We start from the raw sequence: 24012 nt of genomic DNA, 5'->3' as shown, positions 1-24012 counted from the left end.
TATTTTTACATTTCTCCTTGTGTTCAGTTCAAGAACGTAGGGCAGAAGCTCAGAGCAGCGATGTGTTTGAGAATGATGACGAGGAAAAGACATTTCCAAAAAAACAGAGACACAGTTGGTGAGATTTTGGAATGTGTGGCAAACAAGTGTAACTGGCTGAATATGAAGAGCCACGGTGCAGGTTCAGACACGAAAAAACAGTCAGGTGCAATATGTTGTAGGGCTAGCAGCAACTCTGAAACTGGAATCCACTATCTTTAGAAGGAAAAAAATTAGGTGGCTATATTTGTGGCGAAAAGCAGAGGAATGAGTGATACCAGTCTTCAAGAACAGAACCGTTATATTTACATGTTGCACCCAGCGTCAGCTTCAAGTATTTTCAACTTAACTAATCATAATAAAGTTGCCTTTATTCTGCCCCAAACAAAAAAGAAACGGTACTAGAATGGTACCCCTGAGGTATGCGATTAAATACTCCATTTCCCACACCAGCCAACCTTCTGGTCTCTTTAAAGTTTACATTGTTTTGGGGATCAGATAATTTGGTACAAATCCTGATCATCTTGATCTCCTAAATAGTGCTGTGCACGTCATTGGAATGCTATTATATTGACAATATCATGCATGACATTACTGTGACACTGTCATTCAAGCGCTGCTATCACCCGTGCACATACCCAATAACTGGGCAAAAATCTGCTGTTTCACTGCAACACAAAACCCATGAATCAACTGTTCACTAACAGTGAACTGGAAAGGATTCTAACAAGCCACAGTAAAGCAACTAAATGGGATCTGCGTTATCATCTGATAACTAAATTGCAGTGGAAACTTGGTGCCCTCCAATTTGACTAACAGACTGTATGAACAATGCACAAGAGAGAATGGCAACTCAGTGCCAATTCAACACTTAATCGCTGGTAATGCAGTGTAAATCACAGGGGTTTATCAAAACACATTTCGCATTGGACCCTCACAGCCAGTGGAGGTGAGGCATTTTAATCCCATCAGCAGGGTCTATATTCAAGCTCATATGAAATAACAGTCAGGGTTGTCGTCCTGCCATCTGGTCGCCCAACAGTGACTCATATCATTGGCTTTAACTCCTATTGTTTTTCCATGGGTCAGAAACAAGGTCAGTGACCACACAGGGTTGGATGAAGGTGGAGAAACACTAAATCAGGATGAAGCCTCAAAACAAAGTATACGGCACCCTATACAGCACATCAGGAATCACTGATATACTAATTTCTCGTTGTTGGACATAAGATCGCTAATCCATTTGCTGTTCTCAAAATCATCATTAACATTGAAACTGTTCAAACGACACGAAATTACTCAGTGACCTTCCCAAATCACACAGCTATAAAACTCTGGGGACCAGAAAGTTTTGAACAAAAGTGAATCATCAAATTTCTCATTAACTTATTTTGCAACAATCATATACTGTGAAAAGACTTTGTTTCCTTAATGGTAAAATATTTTGATGAATGATTTGCACACTCCAGGTTAGATCAATAACAAGAGAGACTATTTTGTATTCTCTGAGAGTAAGGGGCACCAGTTTACTGCTGTCACGATGTGATACCTTTACAACTTGTACTATAAATCTCCAGGCATCTTATACTCATTGATTAACTCAAGGGATCATGCAGAATGTTTTTACAAATGCAGAACTCATCAGGAGTAGTTCATTGAAAAATAAATCTTGCTTGTACTGCAAACACGAAAACCATAACTGGATTAATTTTTTATACCTATTTACTTATTAGTTAACATTGGTAACAATTCTGCTGTATTTTAAGGTGTTAATTGAATCCAGTTAAGCCCTATTTGAATCAATATGGTAACAGACCACATTCAACCACCCCCATCCTGCCCTGAGACCAGGGCAGGGAGAACGAGAGAAGAAAGGAACGGCACGCTGTTCTCAAGTGGACACAAGTGATTCAAGCTGGAGGCATTACTAGATTTTCCACCCTGTGGTCTGTGCATTTGCTTTGTTCAAACTTGAGAGGTCAAGAGCCAACAAAGCCCTGAGGTACACAAACATGAGTGACAGACAGGCCTGAGAACTGAACTCCTGGCTCTCAGCTTGAGATCTGAGATTTCTCCTGATTGAGACTTATAGCGGCCATTATCCAGGGCACGATCAGTAACAGATAAAGGCAGCTCTGCAAATGAGTTTACACAATATGGAGACCTACCAAGGCTCAAAATCAATACAAGTACAAGCGCTAACCTAATGTGTTCTTATCCCCACTTTTACTGATCTTTACCAGATCCTGATTAACTAATAATTCATAATCATTACTGCGCATTCCTGGGAAAACATGCATTTTGAGTTTTTCTCCCTGTTCCAAAAAACATTCACTTTTTGTCAGTTGTGTTTTCTGGCATATGCTGAAGAATTTCTAAATCATGCCATTGTGAATTATTTTGGCTGCATGCCACGCATGCTCAGCAGAGCAAGGATTAATGCGGGGCTGGAGAATAGCACCGCTCACTGTATAATGTAAGGAATCACACGGTAAGAAACCCAGGGAGCAGTCTAGAGAGTGCACTGTGGAAGCAGCCAACCTGCATGCAAGTAGTGCCATGAAAATCAAATGGAAACAACCAAGTACCAGAAACACAGGGTACAACTACCATTCCTCCAAATGTGACAGGCTGAGATGCGGATGAACTGTCAAGACTCAAAACTGTCTAAAGTTATAAAGTCAGAGACTTGAAGTGGTGGAGCGGAGGGGGGAGGGATAGCAAGTTAAGACTGTAATACAAATAGTTATATTCTATTGGAGAGTTTTCTTTAGAGAAGAAAGGGGGATGTTGTGGTGCCTGCATGCCATTGCAATGTGAAGGTTCTCAACAGAGTAAGGGTTAAAATAGGACTGGTGAATAGCAGTATGATGTATAGATGGTAACAGACTCTGAATGAACAATGTAGAGGTAAACAGTCTATCTGCAAGGAAGCATCCCATGCATGCCAGTAACCAGGGATCTGTTAATAGTTAAAGACTACCAATAAGGTGTTCATGTTTAAATATCCAAGTCTCAAGTTTCTCACCGAAACTTCACCACAGCAGCAAGACACCATGTTACAAGAAATTCCAGATTTTATATCTGCCCAACAGACAGCATATTCACTCTTGCCTTGAAGAATGTATTGTATTTACCCAAACCCAACTGCATAGATTGATTAAAGCAAGTCTTGAGGGCCCAAAGTACGTGCAGTCTTAGTAAAATCCAGGAACGAACCATCACAGAAAATACCGATAAACGTTACGTTACGTGAGTATATTGGAAACCCTGCCTACTGGGTAACGCTATCAGCTACTGCACTGAGACTGAATAGGAAAATTTTACTTTATAGAACATCATAACAACCTTTAAATCTTCAGGACATCCCAAGGTAATTAAGTGCAATAATGTAGTTTTAAAATGAAGTCAACATTGTAATGGGAAACGCGACACTCAATTTTACACAGCAAGGTCTCACGAACAGCAATGAGATAGATGACCAGAAGTTTAGTAGTGGTGATTGGCCAAGACATCAGGAGAACTCCCCACTCTTCTTCAAAGAATGGAAATTGTTAACCCGCAGAAAGACTACCATCTAAAAGAAAGTGTTGCACTTGACTGCTCCAAGAGGAGTTTAAATTATGTGCTTAAATCTAATTATCACAAGACACACGTGTGCACTCTTAAAGAGAAGACCATAGGCACCAAAGGCTCCTTCCAAGTAACTTGGGGAGATTAACAGAATTTTTACAGTGGGTCATGAGAATCTGGAATGCACTGTCAGAAAGGGTGTTGGAAGCAGATCTGAAGAAACTTCCAAAAAGAAATTGATTTTATACTAGAAACATAGCTGAGCCATGGGGAAAGATCAAGGAAGCAGGTTCAATTCCAGCCTCGGGTGACTGACTGTTGGGAGTGTGCACGTCTGCGTAGGTTTCCTCCAGGTGCTCCAATTTCCCCAACAGTCCAGAGATGTGTAGGTTAAGTGAATTGGCCATGATTAAATTGCCCCTTAGTGTCCAAAGATGTGTAGGTTATGTGGATTAGCCATGGTAACTATGCACTGCTACAGGGGTGGTGGGGCGGAGACTCGATGGGCCAAATGGTCTCTTTCTGCACCATCAGGATTCTATGGGATGAGAGGAATGCAGCCAAGTGAGTAGCTCTTTCAAAAAGCCTGCACAGGAATGTTGGGGCTGAATGGTCTCCTTCCGTCAAAGTAGCAATTAATGTATGTTACGAAAACAAAGAACAAAACCTTGCTATAATCTGATCAGCCCTGGAGGAAAAGGAGAAGGAGCTAATGTTCTGACTCAATGAAAGGTTAAAATCCAACCATTAACCTATCTTTTTCTTTCAGATATTAATCTGACCTACAACCCATTTCCCCCTCTTTAGTTCAGATTACCACCATTCAATTTCTCTCTTTCCTTCTTGCGGTGAAAACAACAAAAGCCACGGCCAACTTTTCTGATCAAAACCACAGAGGTTTCACTACAGAGCCTGGGAAAAGCACAGGCATATCATGTGCTCCATCAAAACTCATGTACATAATGTAATAACAGAAGCCGTTTAGATTTCCCACTTAAATTTACAACGAATACAAAAACACAGATTTTGTTTCCCTTAAATGGAGAGGTAATCACTTGCATGCAGTTTCCATTGGAAAGCTGAATTAACTTTTCAGACAATAAAGTGGGCCCATGCTGTGTACAGGACAACCATCTAACCAGCCTGCAGATTTCAACACCTACGTGTAGGCTGGATAGATGCCTGCTCATGCACACAACAGCTTCAGAACACACTACAAAGACACAATTTTCTCCAGTTTTGTAATAACGTGCTAGCGAGACAGTTTGACTCAGCGCCAACACTCTGACTATTTCAATGTTCTCTTGGCTGGATTCTCACCTGCCATCCTTCCCAAACTTGGGCCCATTCAAAACTGTGTCGTGCTGCTCACATTCTTGTTTCTTTGCACATCTCCCTCTTCCCTTCAGCCCTCCATTGGTGGATGTGCCTTTGCTTGCCTAGGCCCTAGGCTCAAGAATTCCCTCGCTAAATATCACTGCCCCTCTCTTCGCCTTTAAGTTGTTTCTTAAAACCTACCTCAAATATCCCTGTTTGGCTCAAAGTTAACTTCTGCGTCATACCCTCTGGTGAGGAGCTTTTCTAGCAGTGATCACAGTGAAGCAAACAGTGGCAGAAATCCCAGTTGATTCTTCTCCCTCAGATGGAGACACCGGAATTAACAGGGACACAAAACAATTTCCACAGCAACCCTAACTTATGCTCTTAACTATAGTTCCTGGAACCATACCCAGTGTTCCTCATTGGTAACTGTACGCAAGGGAGAAGGGGAAAATTTCAAAGGAAAACTGGAGAAGGAAAAAGAACTATTAACATTTTCCAAAGTCTAGCGACAGTGAAGGAATCCTACTGCTCATTTTGTAATATGCACAACACCAGAAATATAAACACAGAGTTTCAGCCTCATTGTACATGCCCAGCTGTACTAAAATGTAAGTTATAGTAGTTGGCAAATTCAACGTATCTTCAACAGGATCAAGTGCATGAAGACCTAATTAGCGACAACAGATTAGCGTGGAATCTCACACGTCACAAATTTTGACATTCACAAAAACTAGAACTATATACAAAGACAAGCTTAACTTCCTCTGTTAGCAAAGTATGCATATAACAGTGACATGATATCTGCCATTTTCCAACAGTGATATAGTGTACATAGTGATATGTACATTATATCACTCTGTATATAGTGATGTGAAATGAATGGTCCTGCAAATTAGAAATTCTGTGAAACCATTTCGTAACAACTGCCATGATTGAAGTGACATTATTTAATATGGTTCAGATTAGATATATTTACAGTGGTCACTTTTTAGCAAACACTAGAGGTGTGGGGCACCTCTCAGTGGTTTTCCTGGGGTGATTACAAAGTGAGGCAATTTTCTGTGCTCAATGCACTGAGGGGCATTAGTGCTGGAGAATGAAATTGGGCTCTACATGTACTACTGTAAAGTGACCTCCAGCACTCCCAGGTCCTATCCCAGAGGCCCAGCAAGCTTTCTTTCCAAATGATGTGGCTTAACCACAACGGAAAAGCACCACTATTGAACCAAGGGTACATTTCCAACACTACTGTCAGCTATTATTGCGGCACTTATAGAGAGACGAGTAATCCCGCTGCTGTGGACAGAACTGCTTCAAATTTGCCAAACTTGCTTTTGTAACAATGTAAATAGCCAACAGAGATGCCCATATTATCAATCTGGATTAAATTCAAAGTCAGGTACCAGAGATGAAACTGCAGTCTGACAAATTACCTCATTATCTTTTATTTTATCTTCTCTTAATTCCTCTCCCAATAACCTTTATTTGGATTTTATTACTAATTGTTTTTACACACATTGCTCAGTTTTTTCATTGCATTTGTATCCTTTCCTCTTCTCAAACAAGACAAAGTTGTAAAATGGCAGAACCAAAAACATTAACCATCTTTTTCTATGAAATGGTAACTGTGCTTCCGTTCATTCCCCTGTTTGCAGCGTTCTGGATTTTCTTTTCACCATTTCTCATGGTTCTACACCTCATGGGTCTCTATAGTTTTCTACTTCCCATTTCCCTATACTGACTTTGCTTTGGGTAGATGGCTTATAAAATAAAGGTCTGCATTGTGGCTTCACGATACCTTGAACATCAAATGGCAAGACAAACCCCTAGACAATGGGATGCTCACACAGTGATTCATGGCATCAAGTCTGTTCCGACCGAGAAAGGTGATACAAGAATGAGTGAAAGCACAAGAACAAAGCATGGTGTCTATAATCAAGTAAAGTCTGGCAAATTGCTCTCATGAGAACAGAACAATCGTAAAATTATCCCGATGCTGTCATGTTGTTCCAACAATTTCAACGTGACTATGCTCTATTTTACTTGTCAATTCCCCTGCCCCCACTTAGTTCAGGATATTTCTCCTTATCCAATTTCTTCCCCATTCCGCCTTAACATTTGTTTCAATTATTAAGTTGCTTCACTGTTGTACAATCTAAACAATTCATGTAACTGGCCATTTTAAACCCTTTGGTTAGAAAATGAGAGGTCAGAAGACATAATCCTTCTATTGTGTTGACGAAATGTCATTTGCCTCAAGAAAACATTCAGAGTTGCCCCTCAAGATTCATTGCAAAGGGACCATATTTCCTTCGACAAAGTGGTGCCGACTTTTCAGCCTTAGGGCTGATGCTTTGATCATGAGTTTTAGCTTATGACAGTTGTAAGGTTGAGCCCAGCAAGCAATAAAATGTCTGCAGGAAAATGTACGGTTTGTACTTGTTCTACAACAGTTGACAGGACATGATATTTGCCTTGCAGTTCAGCTGCCCAGGCCAGGGAATTTTAATAAATACTACCGCATCTGACCCCAATTTCTGCTCTGTCAAATTTTATCAGCATTTCAAAAAATAAGATGAGAATGATGAACACAAAATATTTTCCGAATCAGAAACAATGCAGAAGCGTGTGCTATTTAAAGAGTATTTGTGTAAACTTAGTCTGAGCATTTTATGCTGCTAATTTAACCTTTTTTAGAGTTTTATTTGTCATGGAACAAATTGTTCATTCAGTGAAAGACTCAAAATTCCTCACACTAAAATGTCAAGGACATTGTAGATAACATCAACAATAAAGCAGATTTATAAATTATTCAGATTATATCCCTCTGCCATGACTGGCAATGGCAGGAGGCCTAAAAAGGTAAAATATATTAAAAATATATAGTGGAACCCGTATCAAAAATACAATGATGTGAAGCTGCTGGGATTGGACTGAGGTGGGCAGAATAAGAAATCTCACAACACCATAAATACAATGCAAGCAAACCAGAGGCAGCAATATAGAATGCATTTACCAAGATAGTAAAGCTGACACAAATGAGGAAAGTCATTTGCCTATCCTATCCTAAACACTGTGCCACCGTGCGGGCAGTACCGTAGCACAGTGGTTAGCACTGCGCCTCACAACACCAGGGACACAGGTTCAATTCCCAGCTTGGGTTATTGTCTGTGTGAAGTTTGCACATTCTCCCTGTGTCTGCATGGGTTTCCTCTGGGTGCTTCGGTTTCCTCCCACAGTCTGAAAGATGTGCTGGGTAAGTGCATTGGCCATACGAAATTCTCCTTCGGTGTACCGGAACAGGCGCCAGATTGTGGCGATTAGGGGATTTTGGCAGTAACTTAATTGCAGTGTTAATATAAGCCTACTTGTGACTAATAATAAATAAACTTTAAATAAGCTTTAAAACTTGTAACTTTATCAGAAAAACCACAAACACCTTTCACCACAGTACAAAATGATTTCATAGTTTTGCCTCCATGCATTACTCAGAAGGTTATTCTACACACTGAGCGCATGGATTCGATGAGTATGAAAATTTTACAATCCGTCCCCATGGGTAATGCTGCAAACACAGATCGTGGCAAGTTCAGATTCAGCAGCACAGCAAAGCAATGAACTTAATGGAAGTTGGATCTCATTACATTTATGATGCTGAAATTTGACTCTCTGCCCCTCTCACAACACCTATATATATGGTCCTCGAAAGTTAAATCACATCAAACCACTTCCCACATCTACATGCTCTTTTGAGTGCAGCCACAACAGATTTCAACAACGTAAGCCAATGTCACAGATCAAGTATTCTTTATCCATAAATATGAAAACCGAATACATCCAAAACCTGCACATTTGTAGAACTTCCTTGACCCGTAGCACGGGAAACAACCTGAGCCTCACTATATACACCCCACCTTTATTATTCAGTGGTATATCTCACTTTTCTGCCCATTACACTTACTTTAGACTGTAGCTAGCTTAGGCTTCGGCCATTGTAATGCAAGTAGGCCAAAGCCAATAAGCGGTGTTGGAAAATCAAAATGAAAAACCAAAGTTTTCTGTTCTTTTAACAGAATATTCTTCTGCATTGCCATTTTAGGAGAAAAAATGTTTGCAATGGCACAACTACTACAACACTGGGAGAGCAAAGTATCAATTTGAGGTGATTTTTTTCAAAGGGTTATAAATGTTTGGAACACTCTATCCCTTAAGTAAATCCAAGTCAGAGATGGAGAGAATTTTTGATATTAAAAAAATCAAGGGATATTGGGATAGTGCAGGATATGTTCTTGGGATATGTTCTTATTATGAAGGTGGAATAGAAGAACAGCCATAATCTTAAAGAATGACACAGTAGGTTTAAAAGGCCTAGTGGCCTTCATTTGCTCCCATTTCCGATGTGCTATGCCCTCCACCAGATCACAATATAAGAAGAAACAGATGAATATCTGACGCTAGAATCCTAAGAGAAAGAGTAACTTCATGGACCACACTACATGACTCATGAGAGCTTGGAATTGGGGTCATGAGACCTTCCTTAGAACACAAAACCAATGTTTGTTTAGTAGGATAAAATTAATCTCCCATGACACCCACTAGTAACACAGAAGGAAATGAGGTACAAACCCCAGATACAGTGGGAGCTGGTCTGACCTTGATCCAGAACAAGGCCTTTTTAAAAAAATAATTAAAAACAAATTTGATTCTCTCACAATCTATATATCCAGAGGAAAAAAAGCATTAAAAATTGCAATACTGACTTCTGCTGCCTAGAAATGAGAGTTTGCAACGGCACCAGGGATTTTACTGAAAATATAATCACTTTTTAGTTTTTGTCTGTGCAGTGCTCAAACTTATGGCTTGCACACATATTTCAGATTCCACCAAATCTAGTAAATTAGGGGGATCCACCCAACAGGGAAACATAACGTGGAAAAGGGCTGGAAAAGTTTCAGCCACTGTTTGTCCAGGAAGGGTCTCAACTGAAGGGGGAATGCAGACTGAAAGGGAAAAGATCAAGAGACTGTTGCACTTACTGAGGTGAATGCCAAGAGCTCCTCTTCAGTCAGCTTGTGAACAGGGTTGTTCTTCTGAAAATCCGTGCTATTGGGACAAAATTTTAACATGTACAAAAGCAATAATTAATGGAGTGTTCAACTAGCAAGGTAGCAGTTAGATACAAACACATGTAAATCAGTGCATTTTGCATTGGGGGGGAGGTTGGGACAGCAAAAGGAAATTAACCAACTCTGAAAGGGACAGCGACAGCAAGGGTTCCAGATATATGGACTTTGAAAGGTGAGAATGCGAGTAGAAAAGGCTAGAAAAAGATGGAGGAGAGTCTGAGCTTAACATCTTGAGGTCTTTAACCTAAAAACAAGGATAAAACCTAGAATTAATTGGAATAAACACTCAAGATAGGAGCAGACCCTTTTTGGTCCTTCAAGCCTACTCTGCCATCCATCACGATCATGGCTGATCAGCCAACTCAATCATCCAATCTTGCTTTCTCCCCACAACCTTTGATCCCATTCATCCCAAGACTATATCTAACTGCCTCTTGAATGCATTCAAAGTTTTGGCATCAACTACTTGTGGTAATGAATTCAATGAAGAAATGTCTCCTCATCTCCTTCCTAAATAATCTACCCTAAATCCTCGGACTGTGACCCCTGGCTCTGGACACCCGCACCATCGGGAACATCCTCCCTGCATCTATCCTGTCTAGTCCTGTTAGAATTTTATAAGTATCTATGAGATCCCTCCTCATTCCTCTGAACTCCAGTGAAAACAATCCTAACCTAGTCAATCTCTTCTCATACATCAGTCCCATCATCCCCAGAATCAGCCTGTGCCTGTAATTCTGAACATGTCATTATAGAAAGTGTGTTAAAATCATGGAAGATTCACTAGAATATTATCAAGAATGAGAAGTTATAGATGGGGGGAAAATGTTCACAAGAAATAGGCTTATTCACTCAGAAAGCAAAAGGTTAAGCGGGGCGGGGAGGGAGGGTCTATAAAAAAGGTTTTCAAAATGATGAAAGGTTTTGAGAGGTTAAGTAGGTGAACAACTATTTTGACTCGTTGGTGAAATCACAAGGGGACACAAATAGGATTGTTGTTAAAAAACTGAATGGACAATGATTGATTCCAAACAGGCATTATTGGAACATAGAAGCAGCAACTGAGACTGTACAGTAACATTTAAAAGTGAATTCATCAAGGAAAATATATAAGATCATACAGCAAAAGAGGTGCGAAATGCAATCTAGACAACTCCAACTGAAGAGCTAACATTGCTACAGACTGAATCACCTCGGGTATTGCATGGTGTGATGTCCAGAACTGTACACAATACTCCAGCTGAGATCTAACTATGGTCTTATACACAGATAATCTCCTTGCTCTTGAACTCTATGACACTATTAATAAAACTTATGAGACTGTATGCTTTATGAAATGCTCTCTCCAACTCTCCTGCCACCTTTAATGATTTATACACATGTACACCCAGGTCCCTCTCCTCCTGTACACTCTTTAGAGTTGTACTCCCTTATCCTATATCGTCTGTCCATGCTCAACCATAATGAATCACCTCACATGGGTTCAAATCCCACTACAGCATTTGTGAAGTTTAAATTCAATAAAAACTCAGAATTAAAGATTTAATGATGACCGTGAAACCTTTGCTGTAAAAAGCCATCTGGTTCACTAATGTCCTTTAGAGAAGAAATCTTCTGTCCTTGCCCAGTCTGACATACATGTGACACCAGAACCATAGCAATGTGACTGACTCTTAAACGCCTTCAAAGTTGAAGGGCAATTCTGGATGGACAACAAGTGCTGGCCAAGGATACCTATCCTTCGATGTATTTCATCAGTGCCAACAGTTTAACCATTCTGTTACTCTTTATATGCTGTAGGAAGTCTCACAACACCAGGTTGAAGTCCAACAGGTTTATTTGGAATCACGAGCTTTCGGAGTGCTGCTCCTTCATCAGACTCACCTGATGAAGGAACAGTGGTCCAAAGCTTGTGATTTCAAATAAATCTGTTTGACTTTAACCTGGTGTTGTGAGTCTTCTTACTGGGCCCATCCCACTACCTCCACATCTTTATACGCCAACAGAAGATTTTGAGATTCCCCTTAATGTTGGCTGCAGTCTTTCCGCATAATTCTTTCACATTTCTCTTATTTGCTTTTTCACCTCACAGGAAACAAAAGCACTGAATGCATAAATGTGAAGATGTCATGATATTACAGATAGGCAGTACAACAAATGGTCTCCCAGATATAAAGTTCCTTGCCATTTGCTTTGACTTTAAGCTAAATTGCAACTGGCTCATCACTAACCCCATCCTCCCTGTGCAAAACAATACTTTACAACAGGTGCAAGAATGATTCTGTTGTCTACGGTGTATGTAGAATGCAAAACCTCTGCAAAATGAAGAAATTCCCACGAGATGGGTGGTGCATATTTATTATTCATTCAACTTTCTTTGACAAAGATGCGCCACAGGAACCCACCAATGCTCCTTAGACAACACCTTTCAAACCCACAAGCACCACTATCTAGTCAGACGAGATGGAGAAACATGGGAGCGCCACTATCTGAAGCTCCCCTCCAAACCACTCACCACCCTGACTTGGAAATGCATCGCCATTCCTTTCTGGAACTCCCTCCCTAACAGCACTGTGGACGTACCCACACTAAATGGACTGCAGCAGTTCAAGAAGGTGTTCACCACCATCTTGGTCGGTTAAGTAGTCAGTGCATCAGGCTACTGTAAATGGGAATCTCACTTATCAAAAGGGAGAAAAAAGGTGGAATTAAATATATATCTTACAAAAAAGTGGTAATGAAGCGCCCCTGCATGGCATGGTGGCACAGTGGTTAGCATTGCTGCCTCACAGCACCAGGGACCCAATTCTGGCCTTCGGCGATTGTTTGCACATTCTTCCCATGCCTGCATGGGTTTCATCTGGGTGCTCCAGTTTCCTCCCATAGCCCAAAGATGTCTAGATTAGGTGGATTGGCCATGATAAATTGCCCCTCAGTGTCCAAAGGTGTGTACGTTAGTGGATTGGCCATGCTAAATTGCCCCTCAGTGTCCAAAGATGTGCAGGTTAGGTGGACTGGCTAAGCTAAATTGCTCCTTAGTGTCCAAAGATGTGTAGGTTAGGTGGACAGGCTAAGCTAAATTGCTCCTTAGTGTCCAAAGATGTGTAGGTTAGGTGGATTAGCCACGCTAAGTTCACGGGGTTACGGGAAGCGGCCTGGGTAAGATGTTATTTCGGAAAGTCAGTGCAGACTAATGGTCCAAATGGCCCTCTTGTGTACTGTAGGGATTCTATGATTTGATGATTGCCCACTAAATGAATCTATCATTGGGTGCTGTAGTGAGTGTGCAACCCAGGTCTGATATCTGATCTGCCTTCAATCAATTGTGTACTTCATGGGCATTTGAATTAACCTGGCAGCTTGGAAATTAGCCAGCCTTCCTAGCTTTCCATCACATTGTATACGGACAAGCATGGAGCCAACGTGCAGCTTAGGATGGTGAGAGGACTGGGCTCAGCAGTGATGCTTCTGCCTGAAACAACTGCTTTACAGATGAAGAATGGCCCCTTGGGTGAGCTACTGGAGGGCTGCCAGCATGTGTGTAACCGCAAAGCTTGACAGACTTTGACGCGTGGGGGGGACTCCAGCAGATGTTGACATTTTCCGGGGACTTTCTAAACTAGTGTCCAGAAGACAGTCGTCAGAGGGAAACATTAGGAAATTGTTCCTTTTTAACAGAATTGATGTGCCAATGTCAACAAATACAGAAAGGCACAATAAATCTGGTGACCTTGTGGACCCCACCCCATCTCTTCCCCAAACAATTCTGAGTGTCTAGGAACCTCAGTTTGAAATTTACAGATATATTAAAGTTATTAAAAAAAAGCAGTCAAAAATGGCCAAGAAAATAATTGCTCCTTTGAGGACATTCTACAAATGATGCAACTGCTAAAGGGTGAAAATATCCACTGGGATATGTACGACTATCCTTTAACACAACTACCACTGATGGATTCCACACGTCGAGAACTGCAAATCAAACTCTGCACAAGCCAGGGGAAAGAGATATTCCAGAAATACTATGCATCTCGACAGGTTGAAATAGCGCTTTAGTATATTTATGGCATTTGGCACAAACAGTGAAATATGAATCACAGATTAAAGTGAACACTGCTTAACTGTCTCTGGGTATCAATAAATCCAAGTTAATTTTGAAATGTAACTAACCGTCCCTTACATAAGAGCGACGGCACAGCCGAATATTTTGAAAATGAGATATGAAGATATCTGCAGCCTGCGCTCTGTTTGTGCCAACTTAAATCGACTTAAAAATGTAAACTTACAGGAGATGCAAAAACCAGTATGGGAAATGACAAAAACACAACACACATTGGCTGCTTAGATCAGTCAATGGCCTCTGAAAACACATACAAATTAACTCTGGGATAGTGAAATTAATTTCATATCTTACTAACTAATAAAAACATCCCATTAAAGTATTGTGTATTTTATATAACAGTACCAGTCACTGATGGAAAATACATTAAGAATTCATCTCTCTAATAATTTTGTTAGCTACTTTGCATTCACTAATCAAAAAAGATAGAATTCTGACAGCACAGTTAGCGACCAATATGACAGGTATTAATGCTCATATGATGTTTCCAAGGGCATAATCTTATCCCGCACCCAATTAATGTACAGCTTATGCACAAAGGTGCAAACTCATCCTCTGAAGCGACTCATTAAACAAACATGAACAGTGCACTTTGACAGTATTGACATGAACCATCTGCCAAATGTCACATGAAGGGGCACTACAACATACGGGCTTGAATGATACACAATCTGTAGTGAAGCTGTCGACTCCAGCCTCAGGAACAGCACGGAATTCAGTGTTGAGTTCGCAATCCGTTTCCAGTAACTGAAGTTAGTATGACCATCCCAATCAACTTCCCATCCGGTCCCCCCAACTTGGTCGAGTAGCCTACTTGGACATCGACTAATCGTCAAGGTCATTTTACAGTGGTTGAATTAATCAATTTTCAACTGCAGTCTGAGAGAATGGAGATTTTGAGATTTCTTTAGCTGCTTCCTGGCATCTTACTAAGGCAGTTCCTCTCTAAAAATCTTGATCATGAATCATTGGCCTGAATAGTGTAGTCAGTGACAAGGTAACAATGCTCACTGCCAACCTTGGAGACAGCTTCCACAAAAATCTAGTGATCTCTGTGGCATCAGTACCATCTTTCCCGACACTAATTTGAATCTGGCACTCAACCAAGAGGATCTCTAGGTATGAAGCAGGAATAGGAGCCCTCCTCATATTGAGGAATTCTCAAAGAAAGATAACAACAAAGTTGAAAGCATTGATTATCTTTCATGTTTATTATCAATTCATACATTTAGGGCACATGGGATGAAATGAAAATATCCACTACCTCCTCTGCTGAGCTGAACTTGTTCTGTCATTAAATTCTCCTTTTACTTGTCTCACTTCCTACAAATAAAAGATGTAGCTATGGGTACCTGCATGACCCCTGCTATGCCTGCCTTTGTGCGAGGTATGTGGAACACTTCTTGTTTCAGTCTTATTCAGGCCCTCTCTTCCTCTATTACAGCAATATCTATATCAGCGCTGCTTTCTCCTCTCATCTGGATCTGGGAAACTTTAATTTTGCTTCCAATTTCCACCCCTGTCTCACCTTTACATGGTGTATCGCCGACACTCCCTTTCCCTCCTTTAACCTCTATCTGATGACAGACTGATAGCCAATATTCAACACAAGCCCACTTATTCCCACAGCTACTTCGATTATAGTCCTCACATCCCAGGCCCTGTAAGGACTCCACCCCATTCTGCCAGCTTCTCCGTCTCCATTGCATCTGTTCTGACGACGCTCCCTTTGAAAACAGCACTTCAAAATGTCTGCCTCTTTCCTCAACCGAGACCCCCTCCCCCCCAGCAACTGTGGTTGACAGGGCACTCAATCGTGTCTGATCCATCTCTTGCAACTCTGCCCTCACCCCTTCCCCTCTCTTCCAGTGCCATGACAGAGTCCCTCTTATCCTCATCTTTCATCCCTCCAGCCTCCACATTCAAAGGATCATCCTCTGCCATTACTGCCAATTCCAGCATGATGCCACCACTAAACACATCGTCCCCTCAGCACTCCCATCAACATTTTGCAGGGATTATTCCCTCTGTGACACCTTGATTCTCTCCTCCATTACTTTGTACCCATCATACAATTCCCAGGACACCATCCCATCCAATTGCAGAAGGTGCAAGAGGTACCCCTATACCTCCTCCCTCCTCACTCTCCAAGGGCCCAAATATTCTTTTCAAGTAAAGCAGCATTTCACCTGCATCTCCTTCAACCTGGTCTATTGTATTCGCTTCACCTCGTGCGGTCTTTTCCACATAGGAGAAATTAAACATGGACTGGTTGACTGCTTTGCAGAGCATCTCTGGTCCATCCTCATGCATGGTCTGAAACTTCCAGCCACTCACCATTTCAACTCAGCATCTTGCTGTCATGTCCACATGTCTGTCCTAGACCTGTTGTAATGCTCCAATAATGTCCAGCACAAACAGGAAGAACACCACTTCATCTTCTGATTAGGAACATTACAGCCTTCTGGTCTCAACACTCAGTTCAACAAGGTTAGTTTGCAAACTTCCCCCTCCATCTTAACAAAGTATGAAAAGGGTACGGGCAGGGTTATTAGTTGTTTTTCAGCTCCCTGGCCTCCCCCAACACAACCCCCACCCTCCCCCACATGGCCACCTGTCCCATGGTGCTCAGTTGCTCCCATTAACATATTCTGCTATCTTACTGTTTGCTGCTATTAGCACTCTTCTTCCCTTAATGGCACCACTAACACCTCCTTTTGCCTTAAGTCAATGATAAGTTTGTCAATATCTCCTGTGCCCCAACCTATCCCTGTTCTTCTATTCTCCTGACCTCTCCCTTTCCAACTATATAATTCATTACAAAAACAGCTGGAAAATCTGTGGAGAGAGGGTAGAGCCAACGTTTTGAGTCTAGATGACCCTTCACCAGACTAGTCCCTTCATCATTGAAACGTTGGCTCTATTCTCTCTCCAGATGCTGTCAGACATGCTGAGATTTTCCAGCATTTTCCTGCTTTTGTTTCAGATTCCACCATCTGCAGTATTTGCGTTTATATAATTAATTACTTTTCCAGTTGCTTCAATTCTGTAGAAGGGTCATTGAGACTCAAAACATTAACTCAGTTTCTCTCCATGGATGCTGCCAGACCTGCTGAGTTTACCCAGCATTTTCGGTTTTTATTTAGTTTGCATTCCAAATCTTTGTAGTTTTGAAATACCACTGATGCAACCTCTGCAAAGTGTCTGGCAAAGTGACGTGCTTCATTTGAGACACAGGAAAACATCAATTTCCTTGTACAAGACATTGCCGAAATTCCGATTTATAAAAAAATAATCATTGAAATTGTCCATGTGGCTGTAATGTGATAGATTAACGGGGGAACAGTGAAAAGCGTGTTGAAATGTAGAAACCATTTTCCCTGTTTCTGCCTGAACATTAACCATTTTACACCAAAATATTTGTGTAATTTACTCAAAACCAGGCAACGGCTACAAAGATCACCTTCCTAATTTAAATGGTATGCACCAGAGGGTTCAGGAATTCTGGGTGAAAGAGAATGACCTATCATACCTGCTCCCTGCAAAGGATTGAATTGGCAGCAGTGGGTCCTTTAAGGGGGACCAGCTGCTCAGAAACACCTGCCAAACATTCCATGGATATTCCATGAATGTTAAATGCAAACATTAACATTACTCTGTCAGGCAGCCTTACTGATCATCCCAATGGGTAGCTATTTCAATAAGTCCAATGAGGTGAAGTAGATTTGGCAGAACAGTGCTCAATTCAGCTCAAGCTGAATGTGATAACAGAGGAGCCATAGCCCCTTCTTTGAGAGAGTCTGGTCCGAAGGAAGCACATGCAAAAACAAAGCAGAAGGAGGAAGAAACAGTTGCCTCGCCCTTGTCACTCTTAGGAGTAGAAAATGGTGCCAGAGGACCTAAAGAGCAGAGGTATGCATCCCATAAGTTCGCCAATACGTATGTCAGAATTATTTGTGAGGCTAGAGCCTAGGATCATAGAGTCCCGACAGTGCGGAAGGAGACCATTCGGCCCATCGAGCCTGCACCGCCAACAATCCCATCCAGCCCAATCCCCGTGACCCCATATATTTACCCTGCTGATCCCCTTGACACTAAGGGGTAATTTACCATGGCCAATCAACCTAACCCGCACATCTTTAGATTGTGGGAAGAAACTGGAGTACCTGGAGGAAACGCACACAGACACGGGGAGAATGTGCAGACTCTGCACAGACAGTTACCTGAGGCCGGAAAAGAACCTGGCGCTGTGAGGCAGCAGTGCTAACCACTGTGCCGCCTGCATGCTCGACAATATCCTGCCAAAGTATGTGCAGGTTCAGTTCATGAGTCTATACCTGTAAACTGCAGACTGGCTAGCAACACAAAGAGAATGCTGAAGTAAAGTCTTTAATGGCAACGGACCATTAAATATTAAAAGCACCTTAACACTAAAAAAAACAGCCTCAGAGTTTTCCTTCTATTCAATGGAGTTGTATAACGTATAACTTGCTGACAAGTCTACATACACTTGGCTCACAGGGAATAACTCTCAGATTTCACTACATTCTTTGGGTTAAGAACATAGGATTATCCTCTATCAAAGCTCCAATTAGATCCGCGACCTTTCAAAAAAGCCATAATGTAATTCTAATCTGCAGCTATCCAGATGTGATGTGAAAAATAAGGCAGAAACCAATTTTATTGTTTGAAAAAGCAAGCACAATTTGAAAATTCAGGAGCCAGGAGGCACGATCGAAGGATACATACTTACTGGCTTAATTGGCATTCGAGTTACAAGTGGGAATTTAAAATGCAGCTTTGGGTCTACTTGGTGCAGGCAGCACACATTCCTGCACTCTCGGTGTGGGGCGTGATGACATTCACAAAGTAAAATTAATCAAGTGTCAGCACTACCACAAAATTCACTGCAAGAGCCTGAAACAGAAGCATCTCTTAACTGATGGAAAACGCTTAATGATGTTATAAGGTGGGGAGGTAGGGGGTAATTTTCAATCTAAATGAGAATATCAGCGCCTCCTTTGAGTTGGCCAAGAAGCTTCACAGCTCTAATCTTTTCCCAGTTCGCTTGAGTGCTGAGAAAGGCCCACTTTGCTCCTGGGGAGTTAACTGAAGAGTCTCATCTTTCATGTCAGCTGAGCAGCTAACTAACAGTGTAGAGATCTGAGTAAAGAGGTACAGGAGGTCATAATAATCTAACACTCCGAAGTCTGGCCCACAAAATATGATTCTACTGAATTAATGGCTGAAACTTTCCAGTCTCCCCCGCAGCAGGTTTAATGGTGAGCCTGCATTCGGGCTGGGTGGGAAGAACAATGCAGCAGAAGCAGGAAAATCAGTTTCCCGCCAGCTACTTCACAGCGCCAGGGACTCCGGTTCAATTTCTGGCTTGGGTCACTGCCTGTGCAGACTCTGCACATTCTCCTTGTGTCTGCGTGGGTTTCCTCCAGGTGCTCCGGTTTCCTCGCACAATCCAAAGATGTGTGTGTTAGGTTGACTGGCCATACTAAATTGACTCCAGTGTCAGGGGGGATTAGCAGGGTAAATATGTGTGGTTATGGGGATAGGGCCAGGGTGGGATCGCTGTTGGTGCAAGCTTGATAGGCAGAATGGCCTCCTTCTGCACTGTAGGGATTCTATGAATCATCTGTCCCATCAGTGGGACTTCACGCTGGTCCAAGACATGACCAGATGAACGTGGCATGCACATGTCGGGACTACCTGGAAGAAGGCCTGGCACAGTCTATGGCTTCCGGAAGACAGAGACCCTGGCTGGAACACCATATGAAGCATCAACCACATGGATCTTCTCACTGTAGGTGGATGGTTGTAATGAGGTACTGTTGGGCGGCAATGCTGTGTACTGAAGATGGAGGGGTAATTAGATGTGGATGAGAGGAATGAAAAAGTGGGGCAGACATGGAGATCTAGAGGGGGACACAGGGAGGTTGGGCTGATAAGAGAGAGATGCTGAAAAGGTCAGAGAATGGGTGAGATGGTATGGAGGAGGAGGATGGGAATGGCCATGGTGGAGTGCAGGTGGGGGAAGGTGTGCCCTTGTAAATGGGCATGGCAGGGCTTTAACAGGCACAGTAGGGCATGCTAGCATGAATGAGCACAGTGAGGCATGCCAGTGTGAATGCGCACAGTGGGGTGAGCCACTGTGAATGGGCACAGTGGGGTGTGTCTGTGTGAATGCGCACAGTAGGGTGTGTCTGTGTGAATGGGCACAGCAGGGTGTACCAGTGTGAATGGGCACAGTAGGGTGAGTCAGTGTGAACGGGCACAGTAGGGTGAGTCAGTATGAATGGGTGTGCTGGTGCTGAGGCCAAGCTTACTTTGGCTGTCCTGCTGTGGGGCAACTGCTTCCTTGGCGATAGCTGAGGATGAAGTTGAAGTGATCACAGGCAGATTCTGAATGTCCAGACACCCTCAAAGTCTTGAGTGGACGCCCCAGGGATGTCCGATGGACACATCTCCTCTCTTTGGTTGCCCAAGGGTTCCATCTCTCTTTGGGAGCCTGAGGGCACTGCCTAACTCTCTGAGGAGATAGGGTACCTGGAGGGAGGCTGAGGTGTCCTCTTGTGCATCCTTTGAAAAAGCTCACCCATGGATATAGCAATGGAGTGCAAGTCTGTGTGAATCTCCGGCAAAAACTTGGCATTCTGCTGGTTCACTATGGTATACAACACCCTCTCCATTGAGACCCTAATGCACACACGTGCTGGTACAATATCATCAGCCAGCCAGCAAACATAATCCTCTGTCTCAACTGTCAATCTGTTAAGGGCCGCCACACCTCTGACTGCCATTCCCCCATCTCTCGCAGCATCTCAGGCAGGGCTTATCCCAGAGGCTCATCATCTGATTTGGATGCCACTTCCCTCGCAGTCGTGTGAGTGCCAATGAGCTTGGCTGGCCTGCCTCCTTCTGCTTCAAGTCCATGAGGTGACTGCCAGAATGTGAGACCCTGCCTGAACCACGTCTGGTAGCTCCTGATCTGTGTGTTTCTGACGGAGGGTGCAGGTGACTGCTGTGACACCTCTAGACTTTCTTCCTCCTCCCCAAGTGCTCGATCCTGTGGAGGAACCATTGGAGCAAGCTTCCTCTTCTTCCCTTGCCCTCTTCCTGCCAGCACCTGTAAGTGAGAGAGGCGAAAGCGACTGACAGCCTAAGCTGTCTCCGTTATGGAAGAACTCAGAACCCTTAGCTTTCTATATGACTATATTATGCGTGGATCTTTACCAGATGTAGGCTGCCTGTTGACCTGTCCATCCGCACAGGGTCGGTACGGTTCCTCCCCTGCCAGCAAACCGCCCACTCCTCAAACTCAGGGAGATTCTGGAGCTCAGTCTGTTCCCTCCCGTCTTCATTCTCTCCTGTTGTGTCTCAACCTTTCTTGCACAGAAGACGGAAGATGGAGTTGAGAGCAATTGGATTTCAAGTATCTATCTCGTGCTTCCAGCTTTACGAATGATCCACTGGATTGTGTACCATTTGATTCATACATTGCATGTTGTTCACAAGGGTTCTGGGTCAGCACCCTCCTGTGACAATTTTAATCAGGCAATTGAGGTTGGTTTGCTTGAACATGAACTCCCTGATTTAGGGCCAAATTGATGGTCCAATCAGGAAGTCCTATATTTAAACTGGAGCATCAGTTTCTCTGGCACTCCGGATGTAGACTGCACACTGAGAAACTCTGTAGTGTTGTTGGATTTTGTAAGTTAAGGAATTCAGGTGAAGGGACTTACGCCTCTGAGGACTTACTACACTCCAAAGCAGTGAGCCCATGTAGATAGAGGGTAAAGTTCACAGAGGTATATCATTAGCGGTGCTTTCTGTGACCCTCAACACCCACTTCCCACACCCTCTCTGTTGCATTTGGGCTGTGTGGAGGAGTCAGGGACCCACAGTAGCTCCTCACCTGCAGGCCAGAAGGACTACAGTGAGGCTCCGAGGCATCACTTATCACACTGAGTAGCTCTTTTATGCATTGACTGCACATTAACTGAGGTTAATGACCCCTCTGCCATTCAGTGAGATGAGTGTGGGCAAGGGAGGGTTCACTTACCCTGGCAGCACAGATGAGGTCACAGAATCCCTCCAGTGCAGAAGGAGAACATTCAACCCACTGAGTCTGCACCAACAACAATCCCATCCAGGCCCTATTCCAGTAACCCCATGTACTTACCCTGCTAATCCTCCTGGCACTAAGGAGCAATTTAGCATGGTCAATAAATCTAATGCATGTGGGAAGAAACTGGAGCACTCCTAATTGTATAATTAATTAGGCTAGCATCACACAATTTGGTACAAAAGTTCTACTCAACATTCTTACTTAGCCACAGTATTCTTCATTGAAAACGCCATACCCAACCCACTCACTCTGATGTTTTAAAAACTGGCTATGTTAAAACAGCCAAGTTGTGTTTCGAATTTTGTTACTATAGGTACTAAACATTCCACATCCTTTGTTCCCTCACCAAAAGCAACAAAACAAATTGGCTCATCCCTTTTTTAGGATCAGTGGGAGATTTCTCTCCCACAAACCAGCGTGTTTCTTACTGAAAGCCCTGATGTCATGGTTTTTGTATCTATGAATTGGTTCCCATAGTCTAGAATCAATCTATTCTTAATATTTCATCACCTACTCGAAACCCTGTTCTTAACATGTTTTCTCTATGCTTGCTTGTAACAATTGACAAGTAGATGAGGAGGGTGCATTAAATGAGAATCTCATTTAACCTTGAAAGGACATCAAAACTGGATATTGGCTGTTCAGAAGAGGGAATAAAACTGAGGTTTCCATGGTGATTAAACCAATATTTTTTAGCTAGTGACAAAATGGTACCATGTGTCCTTTCTATTTCCAATGACGTTATCCAACAAACTCACTTCAAGTTGATGGAGAAGACAAAAGCGATTTCAGCAAATTAATTTCTTACTAATACAAAGCTAATTTTCTGTTGATTTGAAGTCTCGATTGCAACTGAACAGCTTTCTGTTTTGACATTTTTTGAATAAAAACCCATTATAATCTTTGCTCCCTCCCATGCTTGACTTCCTTCTGATTTTTCACTGTTCAAGAGGCTGACACTGATGAGACACAGTTTTATGGATGTTGGTGGCTCTGTGTTAGCACATGCAATTGCTATTCGTGTAAAACATGGCAATGCTTTCCAGCTGTCTATTCAGCCACAATGGCCGATTTTACTGGCACGCCTGCCCAGAAATCAGGGCAGGTGAGACTCACAGAGGGCATTCTCCATTGGACTCAGGCACAATCTTATGGGCCTTGGGCCAGTAAAATTCCGGCCAACACGTCTGATCTATTTCTTGCATTCCTGCTTTCTCCCCTTCCCCTCGCTCCCTAAATCAGGATAGCTTTCCCCCTGACCTCGCCTTCCATTCCAATATTTTCCATATTCTTCCACTTCCATTTCTGCCACTTCCAGGGAGACGCAACCACATCTGCCTCTGTTCTTCCAGCATTCCCGAGGGACCATTTCCTCTGTGACATCCTGGTCCACTCCTCAGTCTCCCCCAACATCACCTCCTTTTCCTATAGCACCTTTCCTTGCAGTCATCTCCAGGAAATGCAATACCTACCCTTTCACCTCCTTCACCCTCACCATTCATCATCTTCTTAGGCAACCACTTAGGATCGAGGAGTTCCATGAGTTTGGAGGTGGCTGATAAGTCCAATGTGCGGTCTGCAAACACTGCCACATGCAACACAGGGCCAGGCACATTGTGAAGTGTTTGGAGGTTTGTGCTCCCTCTCCAACTTCATCTCTCTGTATTGGGCGCCTTCCCAAATAAACCTTCTCC

At 42.7% G+C, this 24012-nt stretch overlaps 1 protein-coding gene across 1 annotated transcript in view; it reads right to left on the bottom strand.

Moving 5' to 3' along the window:
• Window positions 1-24012, bottom strand: part of ttc27 (tetratricopeptide repeat domain 27) — a 200682-nt gene that overhangs the window by 114496 nt on the left and 62174 nt on the right. The window contains exon 9 of the mRNA XM_080200718.1: window positions 9972-10038. Coding sequence (XP_080056844.1) covers window positions 9972-10038 — 67 coding nt within the window. The remainder of the gene's footprint in view (window positions 1-9971; window positions 10039-24012) is intronic.

This window comes from Carcharhinus amblyrhynchos, chromosome 12 (genome assembly GCF_965287045.1).
Source record: "Carcharhinus amblyrhynchos chromosome 12, sCarAmb.v2.hapA, whole genome shotgun sequence".
In the NCBI taxonomy this organism is placed as follows: domain Eukaryota; kingdom Metazoa; phylum Chordata; class Chondrichthyes; order Carcharhiniformes; family Carcharhinidae; genus Carcharhinus; species Carcharhinus amblyrhynchos.
The sequence above is the reverse complement of the archived record's forward strand: the minus strand, read 5'-3'. Positions and strand labels throughout refer to the sequence as shown.